Source organism: Petaurus breviceps, unplaced genomic scaffold (assembly GCF_028583685.1).
Source record: "Petaurus breviceps papuanus isolate PSGF00001 unplaced genomic scaffold, PetGlider_PUasm1.0 216, whole genome shotgun sequence".
NCBI lineage: Eukaryota > Metazoa > Chordata > Mammalia > Diprotodontia > Petauridae > Petaurus > Petaurus breviceps.
In genome coordinates, this window is record NW_027185867.1 from 6,830,001 (window position 1) to 6,852,202 (window position 22,202).

Sequence of the window (22,202 nt, forward strand, 5' to 3'; positions counted from 1 at the left end):
AGTCTCTGCCCTGCTGCCTACAAACATACCCAATTCTCCCTCTACTACTATTGAATAGGGCAGGTGACATTGTCAAAACTGCAATTAGGAAGATTAATTTGACACAGCCGAGTGGAGGTTGAACTGGAGTGGGGAGAGGTTTGTGTCAGGGAGATCAAACAACTGGCTATTTACAGTAATCCAAATGCAAAATTAGAAGGGCCCAGACCAGAATTGTGGCACTGTCAGAGAAGGGGAAAGAGAAGGGAGCTCCTTAGGGGAAAAAAACCCTCATCATACTTCAGCTAACATCCTATATGTTTGTCCTCTCCTTCTCAACTAAACTCCTAGAGAAAATACCATCTAACTCACATCTCTGCTTCCTCTTCTATCCACTTACCCATCCTCCGCAATCTGGCTTCTGACCTTATCATTCAGCTGAAAGTGTTCTGTACAGTTATGAACGATTAAGTGACCAATCGAATGGCCTCTTCTTGGTCTTCATCCTTCTTGACTTCTCTGCTGCAGTTTGACACTATCGATGACCTCTTTCTAAATATTCTCTCTTCTCTGCAGTTTCATAACACTGCTCCCTCTTGATTCTCTTCCTACTACCTGTCTAGTCATTCTTCAGCCTCCTTTGCTGCTGGTGTAACCCAAAGCTTTATCCTGGGCTCTCTTCTCTTTTCTCTCTAAATTCTCTCAGTGATCTTATAGCTCCCATGAGTTCAATTCTATAGAGATGTAGGTATACATATATATGTGTGTATGTATAATGTATGTTATTTATGTATATGTATGTATATGTGTCCACATTTATACATATGTATATTGTGTGTATTCAGTCTCTCTACTAAGCTCCAACTGCTTGTTAGACTTTTCAAACTGGATATTCCATAGTGCTTAACACACTGTCTGGCACGCAGCAAGCATTTAATAAATTCTTGTTGGTGGGCTCCTTGTCATTTCCCCAACTTGTAGACACTATGTCTGTCTTAAGTCAACCTAAGATTACATTAACTATTTTGGCTGTCATTACGTATCATTGACTCATTGTTGGAAACTCATGCAGACCCTCAGATCTAGTTCAGTTGAAGTCTTATCTAATTATGCCTTTTATCTTGTGCATGAAGATGATTTTTTAAAGTCTATGGGTAAGATTTTACATTTATCACCAATAAATTTCATCTCACTAGGTTCATCCCAACATTTTAACGTTGAGATTATTTTGGATCCTGTCTTGTCATCCAACATGATAATCATCCTTCCTAACTTTGTGTCATCTGCAAATGTGAAAAGTGTTCTATCTATGTCTTTACCAAGTCATTGATTTTTTTAAAAAAATGTTCACGAACAAAAGGACAAAGAAGATCCTGGCTTTATCTACTGGAAATCTTCTTCTAAGTCAGTATTAAACCATTAGCATTAAAACATCTCCAGATCCGATTGCAAATCCCCCTAAACAAAAATCAAGTAATATTAGGAACTAGAACAAGGGAAAGCAGCTCATTTACATCAATATCCTAGAGGTCCAGCTATGTAATATATTTTACCTAACTGTACTATTGTCCAATCCATCTCTCTCTATCTTGCCCACAACAATAGCTTTTTATTTCATCTCAAACAAGCCCTTACTGTAGCAAGGCAATCCTTCTATTTTCCGTATTTAGCTTTGTCAATGAGTGAAATCAAATTGTATCTGCTCCTTTTTATTCCTTAAGATCTTCCAAATTTCCCCTCCCCAAATTTCAATTTTTAGCCTTCTTATTTCCAAAACCCTCTTTTTCCCTAGTCCTCCTTCTTCAGCTACTTTTTTCCTTCAAACAAAATACCCCTTTCACCTATCTCATTCTTTAAGACCTGACTCAAACGTCAATTACTCAATAAAGCCTTTCCTAATCATTCTGGTCCAGAAGTGACCCCCATCAACTGAACTCCCAGAGAACTTTGTTTATACCATTATAGACAGCATGTTTAGCTTGGTATTGTAATGATATATATATAGTCCCTTGCTAACTTAGAAGATCCTAGAGAGCAGGGATACCATTATATTCCTCATAGCACCTAACAGTGCCTTGAACATAGTAGGCATTCAATAAATGCTTATTAAGGGAACGAAGGAACAATTGTTCATTAAGTATGTACTGTTTGCTCAGCACACAGGCTAGGTACCTGTGAGAATATAAAAAGATGATTTCTGCCTACAAGGGGACTGATTAGACAAAATTTTGTTAAACTCCAAACTGCTGAACTGGTTTCTCCACAAACAGCGCCTGGGAGGACAGAGGGAGATGAAAGGAGAAAAAGAGAGTTTACCACTCCTGGTGATGATCTCTGACGGAAGTCATTTCTCCAGGAGCAAGCCCAGCTGTGTTGTTTTGCCATCTGCAATGACAGCAGGGCAGAGAGGTGACAGCCAGGACACAGAGCAAAGAATCACATCTTGATAAGCAGTCTGCCGCCTCTGGTCTTATTGGGGCTTTTGTTAGGCTGTCAGGGAGTGGGATGAAATCTTAAGGAAAAACTGCTTCAAATGAAAGAATGGGAACCATCAAAGATAGCCGGAAGGGTGAGGACAAGCAAGGGAACAAGTGCCAGGAGTAGAAAGGAAGGAAGAAAGAATCTTGGACATTTGTGCTCCTGCGTCATCACACTGACAGGCTGGGAACTGGTGGAGTACTTACAGCCCACCATGAGCATGCCTGAGCTGTGGAGATCGATCTCTTAATAACCCACTGGGGGCAGGGAGAAAACAAGGCCCGGAAAGATAAAGTGCCTCGTGTTCCCCAAAGCCCTTTTGCCAAAGAAACTCGATTTTTCTTGCACCAAGAGTTATTGGCCTGTCTCTGAAGATAATGAAATGACGTATCCCATCTTTAGGCTGTGCAGCAGTCACACGGAGGCACTGGGAGGAAGGGGTACACACAACCTTGGATTCCACCAAGGTGGCTGACACTCCAGAGTCTGAAAATGACCAGAACAGAGCATGAACCAGGGCAAACCCCTAAGCCGACTCCTTACCACAGCATTGGGAAACATCGCCTCTGTTTCTATGATGGGAAATTAAGATTTGGAATGGAGACTAAAGGTTGATTAGACTTCTAGACTCCAAGAGAAAGGAGGAAACCTCAAGATAGGAAGTCGGATTCACACAATCTCAGAGCTGGGAAGGACTTTAGAGATCATCTAGTTCAAAACCACAGCTAGATTTTACAAATGAGGAAACTGAGGCCCAGAGAGTAAATGGCTTCCCCAAGGTTAATCAGTGATAAAGGTGGAACTAGAACCCACGTCCCATGATTTCAAATCTCAGTGTCTTTTCAGTGAGCCCCACTGCCTCTCTTCTAACAGCTCTCCTTTAGAAAACCCTATCTAAAGCGTGCCCACTCCAACAGGTGCCTCATTTTAAAAGGTGATATCTTCACAAACCCCGGGGCCATTCCACCCCACTAGGTCACCATTCAAAGAATCTGATAGTCATGACAGTCATTTGTGTCGAACCTTCATCTCTCATTGGATCAGGTCCTTCTTTGTTTGGTTCTTGGGAGAGGAAGAGAAGTGCCGCTATCGCAGGATCTCCTTTGCATTGCCTTTCCGTGAATGGATAGAGACTACCCAGATAAGCTGCAAAGTCCTCTTTTTGTCTCAGTTCCTAACATTCCCCTGGTGGTCTCAGAAAGAGAGCTATAATCAAAAGAGACTAAACTTGCAGTCGGGTCAAGGGCTTCTAGTCCTCTTTCTGTAAACTTATCAGTTTGGGGGCGGGGAGAGGGCTCGGTGGCACAGTGAATAGAGCACCAGCCCTGGAGTCAGGAGGACCTCAGTTCAAATCCGGCCTCAGACACTTAACACTTACTAGCCATGTGACCCTGGGCAAGTCATTTAATCCCAATTGCCCTGCCCTCCCCCCTCCAAAAAAAACCCAACAACTTATCAGTTTGAGAAAGTTATTTCTCTGTTTCTCTGTCTCTCTCTCCCTCTCCCTCTCTGCAAAATTAGGAAACTAAGATTGCTAAGGTCCTTTGCAGCTCTAGCACTGATTCTATAGGCATTTGAAGCTAAAATACCAAGGAGAATAGACAAGACTTATTTCTGTCATAATGTGAATATAGTTGAGACAGAGGGATGAATTAATATGATTTCTATCAGGTTCCTCTTAGTCCAAAAATCATATAATTCTGTAGCTTGAATGTGACTCAATAAACAACAAATATTTATTAAGCACCTACTATGTGCAAGCAGCTAGGCATACAAAAACAAAAGTGAAACAATTCCTGCCCTCAAGAAGCTTATGTTCTGCTAGGGGAGTAAAACATAGATCCAGATAAATAAACCAAAAGTATCTAAAAGTGATTTCAAGAAGAAGACAAGCTAAGAGGGATCAGGAAAACCTTCCTGTGGAAGGTGACACCTGACCGATACTTCAAAAGAAATTAGGGACTCTAAAGAAAGAAGTGTACTTCTGTCCCAGACATTGAGGACCACCTGCAAAGAAAGGAGAGTGGAGTGAGAGATAGAATCTCCTGGATCATTTTGACTGGAATCAAACGAAATCATATGAAATTATGCCTGAAAGGGACATGGGGATGAGATTGCTAGTGCCAGGCTGAGAATTTTGTATTTTATTTTAGAGGCAATAGAAGACCACTTCTATTGTTTTCTGAGTAAGGAAATGATATGATCAAATCTGTTTCAGGAATGTTTATTTGGACACTGCCAAATATCTTAGATCATATGGTTTATATGCTGAGGTCCTGAGTGGGGCAGCCACTGTGGTCTGAGCCCCAAAGTAGGACCTAGGGTGCAACATCTATGCCTGGAAATCCATGCAAAAAGGAACTGGGGTGGGTAAGGCATTGCTCCTGCTGTGGTGTTATAGATGATGCTGCTTTTGCCAGCATTCCCTCCAGCCCAGGCCCCACCCATCCTTGATGAGATGCCAGCCCAGCCCAGTCCAATAGCCACAAAAAGACACCATAAATGACAAGAAAAGGTCTCCATCAGGTCATCTGACTCTAAATCCAGTGAGCTCTAGGTGAGATACTCTTGTGGACTATGTGAGCTTCCCTTGAGTCCTGCACCTGGACCCCTAATTCTGGCCATCAGAAGTCGACAAGGACCCAACTCTTTTGGCTAGTGAAAATAGAACCTGAGGAGATATCCCAAGAGCTCTAGGAACTTTGGCACAATTCCAGTGGAGAACCATTGAAGCTTCTTGAGTAGTGAGTGAAATAGCCAATTCTGCCCTTTAGTAATATCAGTTTGGTAGGTGAACCACCCTAGCCTTTTCATTCCAGAGTTTTCTCAGGAAGCTGCGCTTCAGCTCATGGCAATAAAACAAAAGGGAGAAGCAGAGAGTAAAACAGATTTGCCATTGTCCCAGCAGAAAACCTGGAGAAACCAAGGAGGCAGAATTAAGTCACTCTGCTGGATTCTCTCAGTAAGCTGAACCTCAAGGCCGGGAAAGACCCTAGAACTACAAGGGTCAGTATTGGTTTCCTTGGAAGAGTCCTCCATCTCCAACTCTTCTCTTGTCCTACTGCAGGGATGTTCTAAACTTCCACTGTACTAGAAAACTTGACCCTCTAGTTCTTCTGACTCCATGTCCCCCATATGGATCTTCTCTTCTTCTTCTGAGAAGAAATACAACTTCCAGGGTCTTCGATGCCTTAGGTCTCCTTGCAAGACAGCTAGGCTCAGACTTGCCAGAAGAATGATTATATATATACTATAAATGTATTATATTTAGTATATTTTATTTTTAAATAACCAAGTTAAAAACAATAAGATAAACTCCATTAAAAATAACTACAAAATGCATAAACATGTGAGAATTAACCTTTAAGATACACACTAGGTTTAGACAAATAAAACAGTGTTTACAGAAATAAAAGGATACTTAAATAATCAGAGAAATATTCATTTACTCATGATTGGGCTATGCCAACATAATAAAAATTACAATACTGCCTAAATTAATTTACACATTTTGCTAATCAAATTACTTATATCATGCTTTTTAAAATTGGAAAAAAAGAATAACAAAATAGATTTAGAAAAGAAAAATCTCTATCATCCCAAGGGACACAATGAGGAAAGAGTAAAAATGAAGATCTATAGCGTTGCCAGACTCCAAATTACATTGTAAAGCGATAGTCATCAAAACTATTTGCTACTTGTTTAAAAACAAACAAAAAAAGGTACATCAGTGGAATAGACTAAATAAACAGGAAACAGAAGCAATCAATAATAGTAACCCAATTTTTCATAAACTCAAGAACATAAATTACTAAGGGATAGACTTCTTTTTTTTGACAGCAATGTCTGGGAAAATTGTAAAGAAGTATGGCAGAAATTCAGTTTAGATCAACAGCTTCCACCATATAACACAATAAACTCAAAATAAATGTGAACTGAATGTCAAAGGACATGCCATAAACAGAAAAATTATAAGAGAATGAGAACAGGTACTTTTTACAACTATGACAACGTGAAGAATTGTTAACTAAAAAAGAGATAAAGGAAACTATATCAGATAAAAATAGACAATTTTGACTACATAAAAGTAAGAATATTTTGCATGAATAAAATCAGTAAGCAGAACTAGAAAAATCAAGTGGGGAAAGCATATAAGTCTGACACCTAAAATATACAAATACATGACACTAAAAACCATTCCCCAGTCAGTGAAAGGATATGAACAGTTTTCAAAAGTGGAGTTACAAACTCCGAAGTGTTGACATAAAAAAACATCAATCAGTCAATGAGTAAATTCTCAGTAAGTGTTTAGTGTGTACCAGGCATTGAAGTGCTAGAGATACAGAGAAAGAAATGAAATCATTCCTTACTCTGGGGGCTTACATTCTACCAGTGTACAAAATGTGTGCCTATATAAGTATATACAAAATACATACAAGACAAGAAGACTAATTGGGAGGCTACTTCATTAGTCCAAGCAAGAGTTGATGAGGACCTGCACTAGGGTGCTTGGCTGTAGATGTAGAGAAAGGGGCAAGATGTGAAAGAGCTTGTACAGATTTTTAAAAATAAGAAGAAGAGTAGTCAGTTCTGGAGGGTTTATGGGAAGACAAGCACACTGATAGTCAGTTGAGTTGTGAAATGGTGGAGTTATGTAAAATAAAATTTTTTACTAAATTATCCAAATGCTTTGATTCAATGATCCCTCTACTAAAAATATACCAAAAGGAAGTTTAAAAAAAAACAGGATAAAAGGGCCCAATGGATACCAAAATATCCATAGCAATGCTCGTTGTGGTAGCAAAGAATGGAAAAAGGTGGAAGCAAAGAAGTGAATGCCCATTTGACTGGAAAATGACTAAAAAGTAAAAACAACAACAATAGTATATGGGGGCAGTGAGGTGGTGCAGTGAATAGAGCACCGGCCCTGGAGTCAGGAGGACTTGGGATCAAATCTAGCATCCAACACTTAACACTTACTAGCCGAGTGACCTTGGGCAAGTCACCTAACTCCAATTGCCCTGCCTTCCCCCCCCCCAAAAAAAAAGCAAAAAAAAAATGGTATAGAGTGCAATAGAATATTGTTGTAGAATTAGAAGTTATTAATATGAAGAATTTTGAGAAAATTAGAAGATTTTTAAGAACTAATTCTGGGTGAAATATGCAGAAGCAATAGAACAATATACACAGTTACTACAAAGACATGAATTTTTAAATCACTAAAAGGAAATCTAACTCTAATTAACCCAAAAATCAGTGAAGGTCCTAGAAAATGAATAGTGGCTGACAGATACCTAGTCATTTGCAATAGGGAGGCAAGGGACAGTGTCATATGCAGTCACTATATTGGATATTTTAGTTTTTGTCAAATAAAGAATTGAGAGGGGCGGCTAGGGGGTGCAATGAATAGAGTACTAGCCCTGGAGTCAGGAAGACCTGAGTTCAAATCCAGCCTCAGACACTTAATACTTACTAGCCATGTGACCTTGGGCAAGTCACTTAACCCCAATTGCCCTGCCCTCCCCCCTCCAAAAAAAAATAAAAAAAATTTTTTAAAGAAATGAGAGTCTGCAGTAGAGGGTGGGATGAGAAGTGACAGTGATATAAAGACAAAGGAATAAATAAAATCTTTATTTTGGTTGTTTTTTTTAAAGGGCATTGGACCAAATTACTTTCAAGTTTTCTTTAAACCTTAAATCTGTTGCACTGTGTTCCTAATTATGAATGAAAGAGGTTTCGAACAGGTAGAATCAACAAGACCCGGCAATTGTATTTTACAAAACAAGCAAAAAGGAAAGACAGGCTTTGCCTCCGAGTGACTTACATCCTGATCAGGAAGGACAACTTAAAAAAGGGAACTGAAAAGGGAGGAGGTGGGTACCATTCAGGGTTCATGGTGGTGAAATCTAGAGGATGAAGTATGACTATCCTCAAAATGGAGCTTTTGAAAAGAGCTCACTAATGGGAGAAGGGGACTACAGGGACAAGGGAAAAGACAACTGAGTCATGGTGGATGCATTTATTAGCATAGCATGAAAAGCACTATGTACTAAGTTCTAGATACGCAAATACAAAAAGAACTCTTCCTCCTTGAGGAGAAGAGAGAAAAAGGAAAAATAGGGCAATGGTGGTCAGGGAGGGGTATTTTGATTTGGAAAGGTACAATGAGTGGGGCCACAGAAAAACTAATTGCCACATTCTTTCCAGAGTTGGAAAGCTTAGGGAGGTGGGGGAATGGGGCAGTGTTGGAAGGGAGACACAGGAATAAGCAGGGCAAAGAGTAAGCAAAATATCCAGGACAAAATATGAAGCATGGCTGGGACTAGCTAAATATAGCAGGTCATGTGATACACTCTCCAATCGGGCTAGAAGGATGATCACTTGGACCTGAGTGATTGGAAGATGGTAGTATCCTCAGTAGAAACAGAAATGCTTAATGAGGGATGGTTTTGGTGGAGATGTAGTGAGTTCTATTGTATGGGGATTCAGGTGAATATATGTAGCAGGCAGTTAGTGATGTGTCTGAGTTCAGGAGAAGGTTTAAGACTGTCTGTATAAATTTAAATTTAGAAGGCATCTGCATAGATATGTTAACAGAAACTATGGGAGCTGATGACATCACCAAGGGAAATGGGGTAGAGAGAAGAGCGTCTAAGAAGAGTGGAGAGAAGTGAGAGGATGATCCAGAAAAGAGGTTTGGAAGGAGTGGTCAGACAGGAGGAATGCCAACAGAGAACGGTGTCATGGAAGCTAAGGGCAGATGGAGCATCCAGAAAAGAGTGGCTGACAGATGGTCAGAGAAATCCCTCGCAAAAATTCTGACTTGTAACAAATCACATTTTGTCACACACACACACACACACAGACACACGTGCACATGCACATTCACACACATACTCATATATACATATACACATACACACAAACTCATATATACACATACACACACAAACACACATTCCGCTCCAAAATATAAAGAGAGTAAAAGCTGTTTAAAATTAATATAAAAAGCAGCCTTGAAAAGAATAAGAGGTCATAGGAGGTCCTGCAGCCTGAGGGTTATATGTGGGAGGCTGGAGGAAAAGTTGTTACCAGGTATGCATTTTCAGTCCTTCCCCATTCCCTATCTGGTTTTTACTTTTTTCTAGTTCAATGTGTCAGTGATATTTTTTTAATTTAATTTATTTTTTTGTTACATTTTAAGTTCCAAGCTGTCTCCCTTCCTCCCTCCCCACTTTGCACTAGAGAAGGCCACCATTTGACAGAGAGAGAGAGAGATAAATAGATAGAGAGATAGAGAGAGAGAGAGAGAGAGAGAGAGAGAGAGAGATGGATAGAGAGATAGATAAATAGAGAGATAAATAGAGAGAAAGATAAATAGAGAGAGAGATAGAGATAAATAGGGAGATAGATAAATAGAGAGAGAGAGAGAGATAAATAGAGAGAGAGAAAGAGAGAGAGAGAGAGAGAGAGAGAGAGAGAGAGAGAGAGAGAGAGACAGATTGATATGTAAAACCATGCTGTGCTTACTTCTATTTATCAGCTCCTTCTCTGGAGGTGGATAGAATCTTCCTTCATAGGCCTTTATAGTTGATTTTAGTATTTATAATACTCAGAATAACTTGGTTGTTCACAATTGGTCTTTGAACAATATTGATGTTACTATATACAAAATTTTCTTGGTTCTGCTCATTTCACTCTTTATGTTATGCAAGCCTTTCCATATTTTTTCTAAAATGAACTATCTTACCATTTCCTATAGCATAGTACTATTCCATCACAATCGTAAACCACAACTTCATTCTCCAATTGATGGACAATCCCTTATTTTCCATTTCTTTGCCACGACAAATAGAGATGGTATAAATATTTTGGAACACATAGTTTTGTTTTGTTTTTTCCTTTTTCCCTGATCATCTTGGGAAACAGACCTAGTAGTGGTATTGCTGGGTCAAAGTATATACATAGTTTTATAAGTCTTTGGGCACAATTCCAGACTGCTCTCCAAAATTGTTAGATCAGTTCATAGTTCCACCAACAGTGTATTAATGTCCCAATTTTTCCACATCCCATCCAACATTTGTCATTTTTTCCCTTCTATCATTTTAGTCAATCTGATTGGTGTGAAAAGATATCTTGAAGTTGTTTTAATTTGCATTTCCCTAATGACTTAGAGCATTTTTTCCTATGACTATATATAGTCAGTGATATATTTAAAAGATCATTGGAAAAGAGGAAAGGTACTTGAAGATTATAGAAGGGCAAATGTCCCAATTTTCAAAAGATCAGAAGAGAACAGATTCTATAAACTATAATCTCAAGAACATGACTTTAATCCACAAGAAAACTCCAGAAAGGATCACTAAGGATGTGATTGATAAGTACCTAGAAAGGGGAGCTATAATTATAAAGAGAGAGCATGACTTTATCAAGAACAAGTCATGCTGGACTACATTTCTTTGTTTCTTTCTTTTTGGACAGAATTACTCAACCAATAGATGGGGCAATGTTGTGGTTATAGTTTACCTAAATTTTAGCAAACATTTTGATAAATGATCTCCTACTATCCTTGTGGAGAAGATAGAAATGTCTGCATTGGATGATAACACAATGAGATGGATGAATGACAGATTAGATGACAGGACTCAATGAGCATTTGTTAATGGTGCAGTGTCAGTGGGGGGCAGGAGGTCTTCAGTGGAGTGCCCCAGGTATCTATACTTGACCCTGAGCTGTTTAACATTTTCAGTTGGTCAGTCAAAAAACATTTATGACACTTGTACTAGGCACTAGGCACTGTACTAAACCCTGAAGCTACAAAGAAGGTAAGAGACAGTCCTCATTCTCAAAAAGTCCACAGTCTAATGGGGGGTGACAATCATACAAAAACCAGGTACAAACAAGCTATATACAGGATAAATGGGAGAAGATTGACAGAGAAGGCACCAGAATTCATTCTAGTGCTGAGGATTGGGAAAGACTTCTTACAGGAGGTGAGATTTTAGCTGGGACTTGAAGGAAGTCAGAAGCAAGAGATGAGAAGGGAGACCAGGCATGAGGGACAGTCAGTGAAAATACCCAGAGTTGGGAGATGGAGGGTCTTGTTCAAGAAACAACAAGGTTGACTGTGATCACTGCTACCACCTGTCCTAGGCCTGATACCCCTCTTCGGGGAACCGCCCCAGGCTAGAGGGGGTGGGGCAAAACACAACACCTCATAAGAAAAGTATGGCCCATGACCCCTAAATCTGGAAAATCTCTTCATTTTTTAATGGGATAATTATCACATTACCTTTCCAAAGCTTCCCATTACTACAATGGTGCAGAAGAAAGTGCTGGATTTCAAGTCGACAGGTTCAAATCTTATCTCTAAAACCTGCTAGTTACATGTTGATGGGCACATCACATGTCCTTTTTTCTTTATGTATCTTTTCTGAGCCTCATTTTCCTCCTTTGTAAAGTAGGGATATCTGTGCTTTTTACCTTACAGAACTGTTATAAAGAAAGTGCTTTGTAAACCTTAAAGTGTTGTAAGAATGTAAGTCATAATTATTTTCCATGTGCTATTATTAACTCTACTTTACCCACAAAGATCAGTATGGATCCATCTGGCCAGCAGCTAAAGAGAACCCTAGAATGTTAGAGCTAAAAGAGGCCTAAGGCATACAGATAGGGTGGCCAGGTGGCTCAGTGAGTAAGAGCACCGGCCCCAGAGTCAGGATGACCTGGGATCGAATCCGGGCTCAGATACTTAGCACCACACCCAGAAATAACTGGCCATGTAACCTTGAGCAAGTTACTTAACCCCAATGCTTAAAAAAAAAAAAAAAAGGCACACAGATGGGGTTTGGTAGATAGGTCATTGGACTTGTAATAAGGGACCTGCCTTGGACCCCTCCTGGCTATTTGACCCTGGGCAAATAATCTGTCTAGGTCTCAGTTTTCTTAACTGTAAAAAGATGGGACAGGACTCCCTAGCCTGGGGGTGGGGGGGGGAACCTGCGGTCTCTAGGCCACATGTGGCCCTCTAGGGCCTCAAATGCAGTCCTCTTACAGTTTGGATTCAGTCAAAGGGCCACACTTGAGGGCCTAGAGGGCCACATGTGGTCTCAAGGCCACAGGTTCCCCACCCATGCCCTAGACTCTAAGGTGCCTTCCGGCTCTAAATCCTCAATCATCTATCGAACCCTTTCATTTTACACATGAGGAAACTAAATCCCAGAGGGGGTAAAGGGTTTATCCATAGCGACACAGCAGAGCTGGGACCAGACCTCTGGACTGCTGACTCTTAGCACCTCACCGTGCTCTATCCCCAGCTCCAGGCTGCAGCTGTGAGCCTAAAAGAAAAAGCAAAAAACATCCTACTTAGCTTTTCCATTCTATTGTTCCCTAATTTTCCTGGGCCTCCTTATAGTCACACTTCTTAATGTGTCTGCACCAGGCAGATGTGGGGGCTGGGAGGCACTGGTGAATAGGGTCCAGCAGAATGCACTCTGCATAGTGCCGTATTAATTGTCATTCAGTGAGAAGAGGGCCCTTGTGTATTCATTGAGGTCATTCATTCCTGTAAATGGCCAAGTCAGAGAAGTTGTACTGCTTAGAATGTACCAGGGTCCCACTGCCTAGAAGACAGGTTACATTTACCCCTCCCGCCAGGGTTCTTCAGTACCCTTGAGGGGTATTCAGATGTGTCTAGGCTGTGTGCAAAAAGCTCCATCCCCCAATAATGTTGAAGGGGGTGCTTTCCTGCTTTCCACTTCTATGAACCACTAACAGTTAGATTAGCTTTTTCCCAGAAATATTTATTTCCAAAAGTATAATCACAAATATACAGACTTACTCGCCCAACAAGTGGGAAGTATAATCTCCCCCTGGTTCTCATCAATCAAAGGAGATTAGGTTCATGGATTAGCTCATTTTCCATACAGCATAGTCCCAGTTTCAAGTCCAACCTGACTGAGTTCAGGCCAAGGCACCCTGACTTCTCAGGGCTTCAGTGATGGGTTTGATGGCTGCACCATCCTGCCTGGAGTCCTGGCTCCAAAATCATTATGGCTTAAACTTTCAGGTCCCATAGGGATCACTTCTGGCACCTGAAAACAAGAGCAAACAATAGAGAACAAAAACAAACAATCCCAGGCCCATTTCTCAGAACAGCAGTAAAAAAAGGGAGAGCAGAGAAAGTCCTTTTCCTTCCCATCAGTTCAGATCATGGCTTCCTTGCTATGGGTAAACTGGGATTTTCTGGACAGAAGGTAAGAATAGCAGAAAAGAGTGATGTAAAAAAAGAAGGTGATCTCTCAGTCTCATTGGTTTTAAGGTAAAGCCTGTTCTAGGTCTGCAGCCAATCAAATGAGGTTACACCCATTTATGTGGTAGAGAACAAAGAATGCCTCTATCTTAGCAGATCTGTGAGAATAGACAATCTTAGGTTATACCAGAAAATGGGGTGCATGGGGGATTAAGAGATGACTAGCACCTCTAGTATGAGCCCTTTTCAGGCCTGTTCATCTACCTTTGGTATCTAACTGGCACTCAACTCTCACCTGTGACTCCAAGATGCTGTGGCATGCACAGTGGTTATGCCCCAGTAAAATTGTCTTGGCAGATGGGCTAAACCAGGTTGAAGATAACTGACAGGCCTCAGGGATGTCTACCCCAAGCATGTGGAGACTTCCCCTGGTGGAATGGTGTAACACCAATGCGATACCCATAGCAGCTGCTATGCATATAAGCTCTCCTGCTCAAAGGCAAAACCAAAATCTTTCTTTGGAACATCACTCTCAGGATGTCAGGAGGTAAGATTTAGAAAGGTACTCATCACTAATCCAGGGAGCACCGACATCTTAAGCATTCTTTCTGTTAGCCTCCCTACAAATAAGTTCCCCTAGGCAGCTTCCTACTCTCTCCGCTCTGCCTTTCCTGCTCTGTTTCAGTTATTCTGTTGGGCAAGCTTCTCCAACAATGGGCTCCATGTGACATAGCTATGAGCTGGCCCAGAGCTCAAAGCAGGTCACCTAGGCCTACTAATGGGCGGGGAAGATCTTCCTATTCCATTAACATTGCAAATGGACAGATGAGACCAATTTGATCCAATGTCCATGAAAGGTGGTTGAAGCAGGCACTGTGGTGTGCTTAGAGCTCAGTCAGAAGATGCCAAGGACATCCATTGCATCCCAGGCCATCATTAGTCATCCTGACTTTTGTCCTGCCACTGAACCTTAATGACTCTGAAAGAGACAGTGAGGCTGATGACTTTGTGCTACTCTGATTTACTCAAATTCAATTCATACACAAGTCAAAACATCACCTCATGATGTCATTGGTTCTCTGTGAAAACAAAGGAGGAACAACAATGGCATGAATGAACAGAATTTCCTTTGGATACATTGAGCACAAGCTACACTCGTCTTATTCATGTCTGCCACCATTTTAAACCAATAAAATTTGTTTCTCAGTAATTCAAGGGCTTTCTTAAACCCCAGTATCCAAAGTCATCATGCAAGGCCTTCGTGGAGGGGACAGCACATGAAGGATCTGTGATGGTCTATTGTGTCTCTCCATTGTACAGCTTCAACTTCTTCTATTATAACAGTAAAGTTCCTTCCAAGGAATGAAATTAAGCTCTGAGAGTCCACCCTTTATTTTGGGATGTTATTTCTTGGATTCCTTCATCTGGTCTAGCCACCAATCATCCAAGGATAGTTGAGGCAAAGAAGACTGCCCAGCTGCAATAAGATTCAGCCATATTAGGGGCGGCCAGGTGGCTCAGCAAGTAAGAGCACCGGCTCCAGTGTCGGGATGACCTGGGGATCAAATCCAGGCTCAGATTCTTAGCACCACACCCAGAAATAACTGGCTGTGTAACCTTGAGCAAGTTACTTAACCCCAATTGCTTTTTTAAAAAAAAGTTACTTAACACCAATTGCTTTAAAAAAAAATACCATATTGCTGATATGCTTCCAGTTAGAAGCCCTAAGCCTGACTGCTCTTATGTTAATTAATAGGCTATTATACTAGTTTAGGTGAGAGGTGATGAGGGTCCTAAACTATAGGAGTCACATGAGTGGAGAATGAGGGATTGGCAATGATTGTATAGGGCATCCCAAAATTCTCAGTGAAGTTTTAAGCTATCAAAGTGATGGGGTTTGAGATAGCATGACGAGTTGAGGATGGTTCCAAGGTTGTGAACCTAAGTGGCTAGAAAAGATGGGAGCATCTTGAACAGAAATAGATAAGTTACAATGTCACATAATCTGTAGGATCCCCAGTTTCTTCAATGGTACACTTCAGGGGGAGGGGGATATATGAGATGATGTGTAATAGACCTTTCAGCTCTGAAGTGCCATGATTCTAACTTTTAGTTAGGAGCTGCCAGAGTGATGAAAAGATTCATTCACATCATATTAATTAAAATTTTGTCAACTGTCTTTTTTTCTTTTTTCTTTTTTTTGGGGGGGGGAAGGAAGGGCAGTTGGGGTTAAGTGACTTGCCCAAGGTCACACAGCTAGTTTTTTTGTGTTAGGTGTCTGAGACCGGATTTGAACTCAGGTCCTCCTGACTCCAGGGCTGGTGCTCTATTCACTGCACCACCTAGCCACCCCTGTCAACTGTCTTCTTGAAGAACATTTCCTCCTCATCTCTTTTCAGCTGGGAGAAGACTGAAAGTCTTCTTTCTGCTTTCTGCTTCTCCCTACCCAAAAGCACCAACTGGACTTTTTACTTAAGTTTGACTTAGCTTTTCCTCACAGAATATCTTCTAGGAATATGAACTTCCCTAGAATTTCCTTCTGAATCACTAACTTCCTTTTCTTACTTTCCATTTCTTTTTTTTCTCTCATCCTCCTTTGTCCTACCTGACCCTAAACTTCCTCCAATCTTCCCTTTCCTGCCCCCAATCTTCAACCACACACATTTATACCTCTTGTCCTCCCTCCCTCTTCCTGCTGTCCCTGTAGCGGTGGGTGTGCAAATGAAGCTAGAATTACTACAACGAAAATTCTGGGCAGTAGTGAACGAGGTAAGTACTGTGGTCCCAAGGGCTGGACTCAGGTTTAGCAATAGCTAGAAATATTTGAGGAGTAGAGATGGGGTTGGGAACAGAAGGAAGAAGGCTTAGAAAGAGTGAATTTAAAGAGAAAGATAATGAGCTCCCTTTGGACATGTAAGTTTAAGATGCTTCAGGACATTGTAGGGCTGGAGAGCAGGAAAGAGATTAGATCTGGATATATAGGTCTGGGAGTCATCGGCAAGGAGATGATAATTAAATTCATGAGAGAACATAAGAGCACCAAGGAAGAGAGTATAGAATACTATACTATAGAGAAGAGAAGAAAGTCCGAGGTAAGATCCTAGGGGATACCCATACCTATGGGACAAGACTCAGATGATATTTAGCAACAAAAAAAAAAGTTGAGAAGCCATAAGAAAGATAGGAAGAAATCCCACAAGTATCACGAAAGTCGAGGGAGACAAAGGTAGGAGAGAAGGCAGAAAGGCCTAGAAGGACGAGCACAAAGAAAATGCCATCATTTGACCATTTAAGCTAAATTGTTGGTAACCTTGGAGAGAGCGGTTTCTGTGGAATGGTGGCAGTCAGAAACCAGATTGCAAGGGGTTGAGGCGTGGGAGGTGAAGGGAAAAGAAGCCAGGAGAATGAGCATCTATGAAGTCTGGCTGTGAATGGGAGGTATAGCCTGAGGTGATGGTGGGAGAGATCTAGGTTTATTTGTAGGCAACAAGGGAGGAGCCAGATTGACTCTTTGGTGGTGGGGAGCTGATGGGGGGAATGATCAAAGAAGTGCGCTCCCAGAGGTGTGGAGAGAAAAGCAGGATCAATGCTATCAGTTACAATTGTGTTTTTGCCAAGTTCAGCAGACACATCTTTCTCAGAAACTAGAGCAAAGGAGGAAAGAATGGCGGATGCTGTTAGAGGGATTTCAAGTATAGAATAGAGGAGAAGAGGAAGCTCAAGTTTCAGGAATTGGGGTAACCATTTGCCCAGATGGTGGAGAGGGGCTTCCTATTCAGATATGAATTGGACTAGGCAGCTTCTGAGATCCTTTTCTACTATGAGATTCTTCAATTCTATGTCTCTGTTAGAAACCTCAGAGAACTTTACTGTTATTTCATTCCGTCAATGAGCTCTGAGTGATGGTGAAAGACACTCCTAAGTACAGATGGCACCTGGGTGATGCGGTGGATAGAGTACCAGGCCTGGAGTCAGGAAGACTCAACTCTCTGAGTTCAAATCTGTCCTCAAACACTTCCTAGCTGTGTGACTCTGGGCAAGTCACTTAACTCTGCCTCAGTTTCCTCATCTGTAAAATGATCCGAAGGAACCACCCCAGTATCTCTGCTAGGAAAACCCCAAATGGGGTCATGAGGAATCAGATACAACTGAACGACAAAAAGTGGAGATACTCATGTAACGTGTTGGGAGGAAATGAGAGACCTAATAGGAATGGAGTCCAAATCTGGTGAAAATGCAGGCCATACATAGACATCCCGGTCTAGGACAGACTCTGAGGCTTAGAGAAAGACAGCTGGCTCTGGCTCCTGTGCCCAAGTCTACCCCAAGGCTGACTGATGGGGTAGACCAGGGCTTCAGTGTTGTGGGGAAAGGCGGGTACCCCCTAAATCAGTGTCAAAGTGGAGAGGGGAAGGATCCTGATTGGAAGCTCACCATCGTTGTCTCCAAAAGTACTAGAGAGCCTGTTGTGCAGTGAGGGCACAGGTCACTTTGGGGTTTTGTTCAGTGTTATGCCCTCTCCCAGCTCAGTTCTTCTCTTGTCATAGTTGAGTGCTGGAATGACCTTTATTCTCTACCAGTGATTTTCAGACAGAAGTTCCATGGATTGAATTTTCTAATGAATTTTCACTCTCCCATCTCTCTGGCTCTCTGATCCTGGCTTCTGCTTTGATGCCTTCCTTGAATCCTTTGTCTCTTACCCAGTCAAGTAACTTGGATGTAAGTAGATGGGTACTAAGGACTTTGAATTCCCCTCTTTTCTGTCTTACATCACACCCCAGATCTTTCCCACATTTAATTTAAACACGTCCAACATGCCCTATCATGAAGACAAATTGTTCATCTCCATGCATGAGAACCAGGTATCTTACCAAAGAGTGGTGACAGTAAGAATGTTCCCTTTAGCCTTCCATCGATCTATATGCCCCACCCTTTGTCCCCATTATCAGTCTACCTATTTTCCTATTTTTATTTCTCCTCAACCTTCATATGATTCTCATCTTCCTTCAAAACAACAGGTCTTCCTCCTCCTTCCCTCTCCAGCTTCTTCCTAGCCCTTGTGTCTTTTCCCATCAGTTTTCTCCTTCTCCTCTTCCATTTGCTCCAAAGATTCTCTAGGTGTTTGCTTCTAGCCCTCACTTTGGGAAGGTTTAAGAGACCCTGGTGCTATAGGGAAATGGTCAAAGATGTGAAGGGTGGGCAGAGAAGCTGGATAGATGACACAGTCTATTTTAGCTAAGATATACTCACCCCATCAGCCTTGAATAGCAAGGGGCAAGTGCCTTAATCCTACAAGTTTCATGTCATGATTTGTTACCTTGATGCCAGGTGTCTTTCCTGGTATCTGGAAATGACTCATGAGTAGATACTGCCTTTTATCTTTCAGGTATAAGGTGAGTGGTGTAAGCCAGAATGGTATAAGAAAAGGCCTCTAGAGTTGTACTGACTTCACTAGGGAGGGTCCTTCCCCAGTAATGTCACATGTGCACCACTTGAAGAAGTACAGGCACATATATGTCTTTTTTTTTTCTTCTAGTGCAGCCAAGTGGATGGGATCTGCTCACTGAGCTGTCAGGACAGTGTGAGTTCTTCCCATGAATTCCCCAGATCATAAAGGGTAGGAGTAGAACTCATCACAGAATTGCCATGAGTTACATGGACCCAAGGCCTCACAAGAGACCAAGCTCCCTCTTTGAATACCCCTACCTCCACCCCAGTGCTAGAGAACTGTTTAGGGGAATGAGATGAAAGCTTTTCTACAGCTCCAAACTCATACCTGGGCAGAAGGAAATTGGGAAATCAGGAATCTCCTAACCAAATCTGACCATCATGGTGTATTTCTTCTCCCTCCCCCAGGACTTGGACTGCTTTGTCATAGACAACAATGGCTTCATTCTTATCTCCAAGAGGTCTGAAGAGGTGAGCAGGAGGAAGAAGCAGAAACCTGGAAGGAGGAGGGAAGTAGAGGGTGGCGGTTGGGGGAAAAGGAAGTTTCCACCAACTTCTGCATATTCAAAGGAATCTACCTTCTGGTTCACTCTAGATCTAGGAAATTACTAAAAATATGAATTCACTTCCTGGGACTACAGGGTTGGAGAAGGAATTTGATCTAAACTGAGAGCCATATATTCACCCACAAGAAAAAAGTAAACCCCCTGCACCTAATCAACCATGCTGACTCAAACCTCTGCATTCTCTAAAACCACTGAATCTGACAAAGTCAGAGCATCAAAATATTCTCTGGACACAAACTAAACTGGGTTGAGGTCTGGGGTAAGGAGCTTTGCTGGGTGCATTCTCTGGTAGACTAGCATGGAGAGAACTGCAGAGAAGTACTTGCTTACATGAATCAAAGCCTTGACCAAGTATCAACTTTGTGCTGGTTGAGTTAATGCTCTGACCTAGCCAAAAGAGGACTATCATGCTCAGGTCTCCTTAAGAAGGCATGGCCCAGGGGGGCAGCTAGGTGGCTCAGTAAGTAAAGTGCTGGCTCCAGAGTCGGGAGGACCCAAGTTCGGTTCTGGCTTCAGACACTTAACACAAAAAAACTAGCTGTGTAACCTTGGGCAAGTTACTTAACCCCAATTGCCCTCCAAAAGGCAAAAAAAAAAAAAAAAAGAAGAAGAAGGCATGGCCCAGTATAGACATGAAAGCAAAGAACATGCCAGGGGAGCAAACCCCAGCCACTGCCCTGGACCTAGTTCAGCCATCTCTTTTCTTTCAGCAAATCTTATACTCCTCCTTCCCACCATCCTCTTAGTAAGTCACTACCCCTCCCCCCCCCCCAAGCCTTTACAAACAAACAAATAAGCAAAAAAAAGATGCCTATCCAACACCATCTACCTGCCACCAAGGGACAAAGCCATTTGGTGAGAGTAGAGAAAACAATAATCACTCTTGTTCAAACTGCTCTTCAGAATTCACAAAGCCTTTTCCTCGCTATAATCCTGGGTGGTAGAATAGGCAAGCATCATTATCCTTGTTTTATATTTGGATAACTCAGTGGATTTGTGACTTCATTAATGTGGGTACTTCTTCCAGTGATACAGACCTGCCTCTTTATCTCTTCATCCTCTTGGCTTTTCCTGTGTAGATATTTAGGCTCAACTCTCATGGATCTCTAGATCTATTTTCGGCCATGCATGGTAGTAGAAAATTCTACTGAGGGTTGCTGAGGCTGGTGAATCCCCTGAGTTCTGGAATTCTGAGCTATAGTAGGTCAACCCAGTTGAGTGTCTGCAAGTGAATCTGACAAGTTCTTGAATATGGCAAGCCCTTGGAAATGGAGAGCTACCAGGCTTCCTTTGGACAGGTTGAAAAATCAGGGGAGAGGAAGAGGGAGAAAGACAGAGACAGAGAGAAAGAGAGAGACAGAGACAGAGACCAGAGAGAGACAGAGAGACAAAGAGAGACAGAGAGAGAGATGTTTCATAGAAGAAACTGAAATTCATGGAAGTTTAAGTGACTTACACAGAATCTCACTGTTGAGAAGTGACAGAGCTAAACAAAAATCACCAGTTATGTGATGTGACTTTTTCTGCTATCTGAATAGTGAAGGGAAAACTAAGTTTATTGTTTTTACTCGCTAGCAAGGAGCTAGGGATGGCACTGCTGATACACTGCTTTGTACGTAGGAGCTGATCACCACCTCAGTTCCTCACTGACAAAATGAAGGGGTCAACCAGATCACCTCTAAGGTCCCTTCTAGATCTGAAGCCATGATCCAAGCTAAAAGCATCATTTCTTCCTCAGTTAAATGAGGGTGATAATAATAATAATAATCCAAAGAAGGCATATATAAATAAACTTCACTTGGCTATTTTGAGGTTCAAATCAGATTAGTAGTAGTAGTAGTAGTAGTAGCAGTAGTAGTAGCAAAAATTAGCAGTATTTAGGGGCAGCTAGATGACACAGTGAGTAGAGCACCAGCCCTGAAGTCAGGAGGACCTGAGTTAAAATCTGGCCTCAGACACTTAACACTTACTAGCCATGTGACCTTGGGAAAGTCACTTAACCCCAATTGCCCTCCAAAAAGCAAAAAAAAAAAAAAATAGCAATATTTAGACTGTTATGGGAACTGTCTTTCATAGAGGGGCTATGTGGAAGCAGATAAATCTCTATACTTAAAAATCAAAGATCCTGTGTTCGAATCCTGGCTCTGCCACATAGTAGCTGTGAGACCTTGATCGAGCCACTTTGCTCCTCTGAGTCTCAGTCTTCTCATCTGTAAAACAAAGGGCTTAGATCAGATAATCTCTAAAGTTGCTTCCTGTTTAAAATCCTAAAATTCTGATTTTGACTTCTTATAGGAGTGTGATATAGCGGAAGCCTACCTCGTGTTAACTGGGTGGGTGAATTTGAACAACATACTTCTTTTCAGTCTCAGTTTTCTCATCTGTAAAATGGGGCTAACAATGCCTGTAGTAGTAGTAGCTACTTCGTAGGACTGCTGGGAGTATCAAATGAAAGGATATACTTAAGCCCTCTGCAAACC

General features: G+C 41.6%; 1 protein-coding gene across 1 annotated transcript in view; it reads left to right on the forward strand.

Moving 5' to 3' along the window:
- The window catches only part of CACNA2D4 (calcium voltage-gated channel auxiliary subunit alpha2delta 4), a 169,991-nt gene that overhangs the window by 103,705 nt on the left and 44,084 nt on the right, over positions 1 to 22,202 (forward strand). The window contains exons 27-30 of the mRNA XM_069094324.1: positions 16,416 to 16,477; positions 18,413 to 18,427; positions 19,245 to 19,289; positions 19,565 to 19,627. Of these exons, the coding sequence (XP_068950425.1) occupies positions 16,416 to 16,477; positions 18,413 to 18,427; positions 19,245 to 19,289; positions 19,565 to 19,627 (185 nt within the window). The remainder of the gene's footprint in view (positions 1 to 16,415; positions 16,478 to 18,412; positions 18,428 to 19,244; positions 19,290 to 19,564; positions 19,628 to 22,202) is intronic.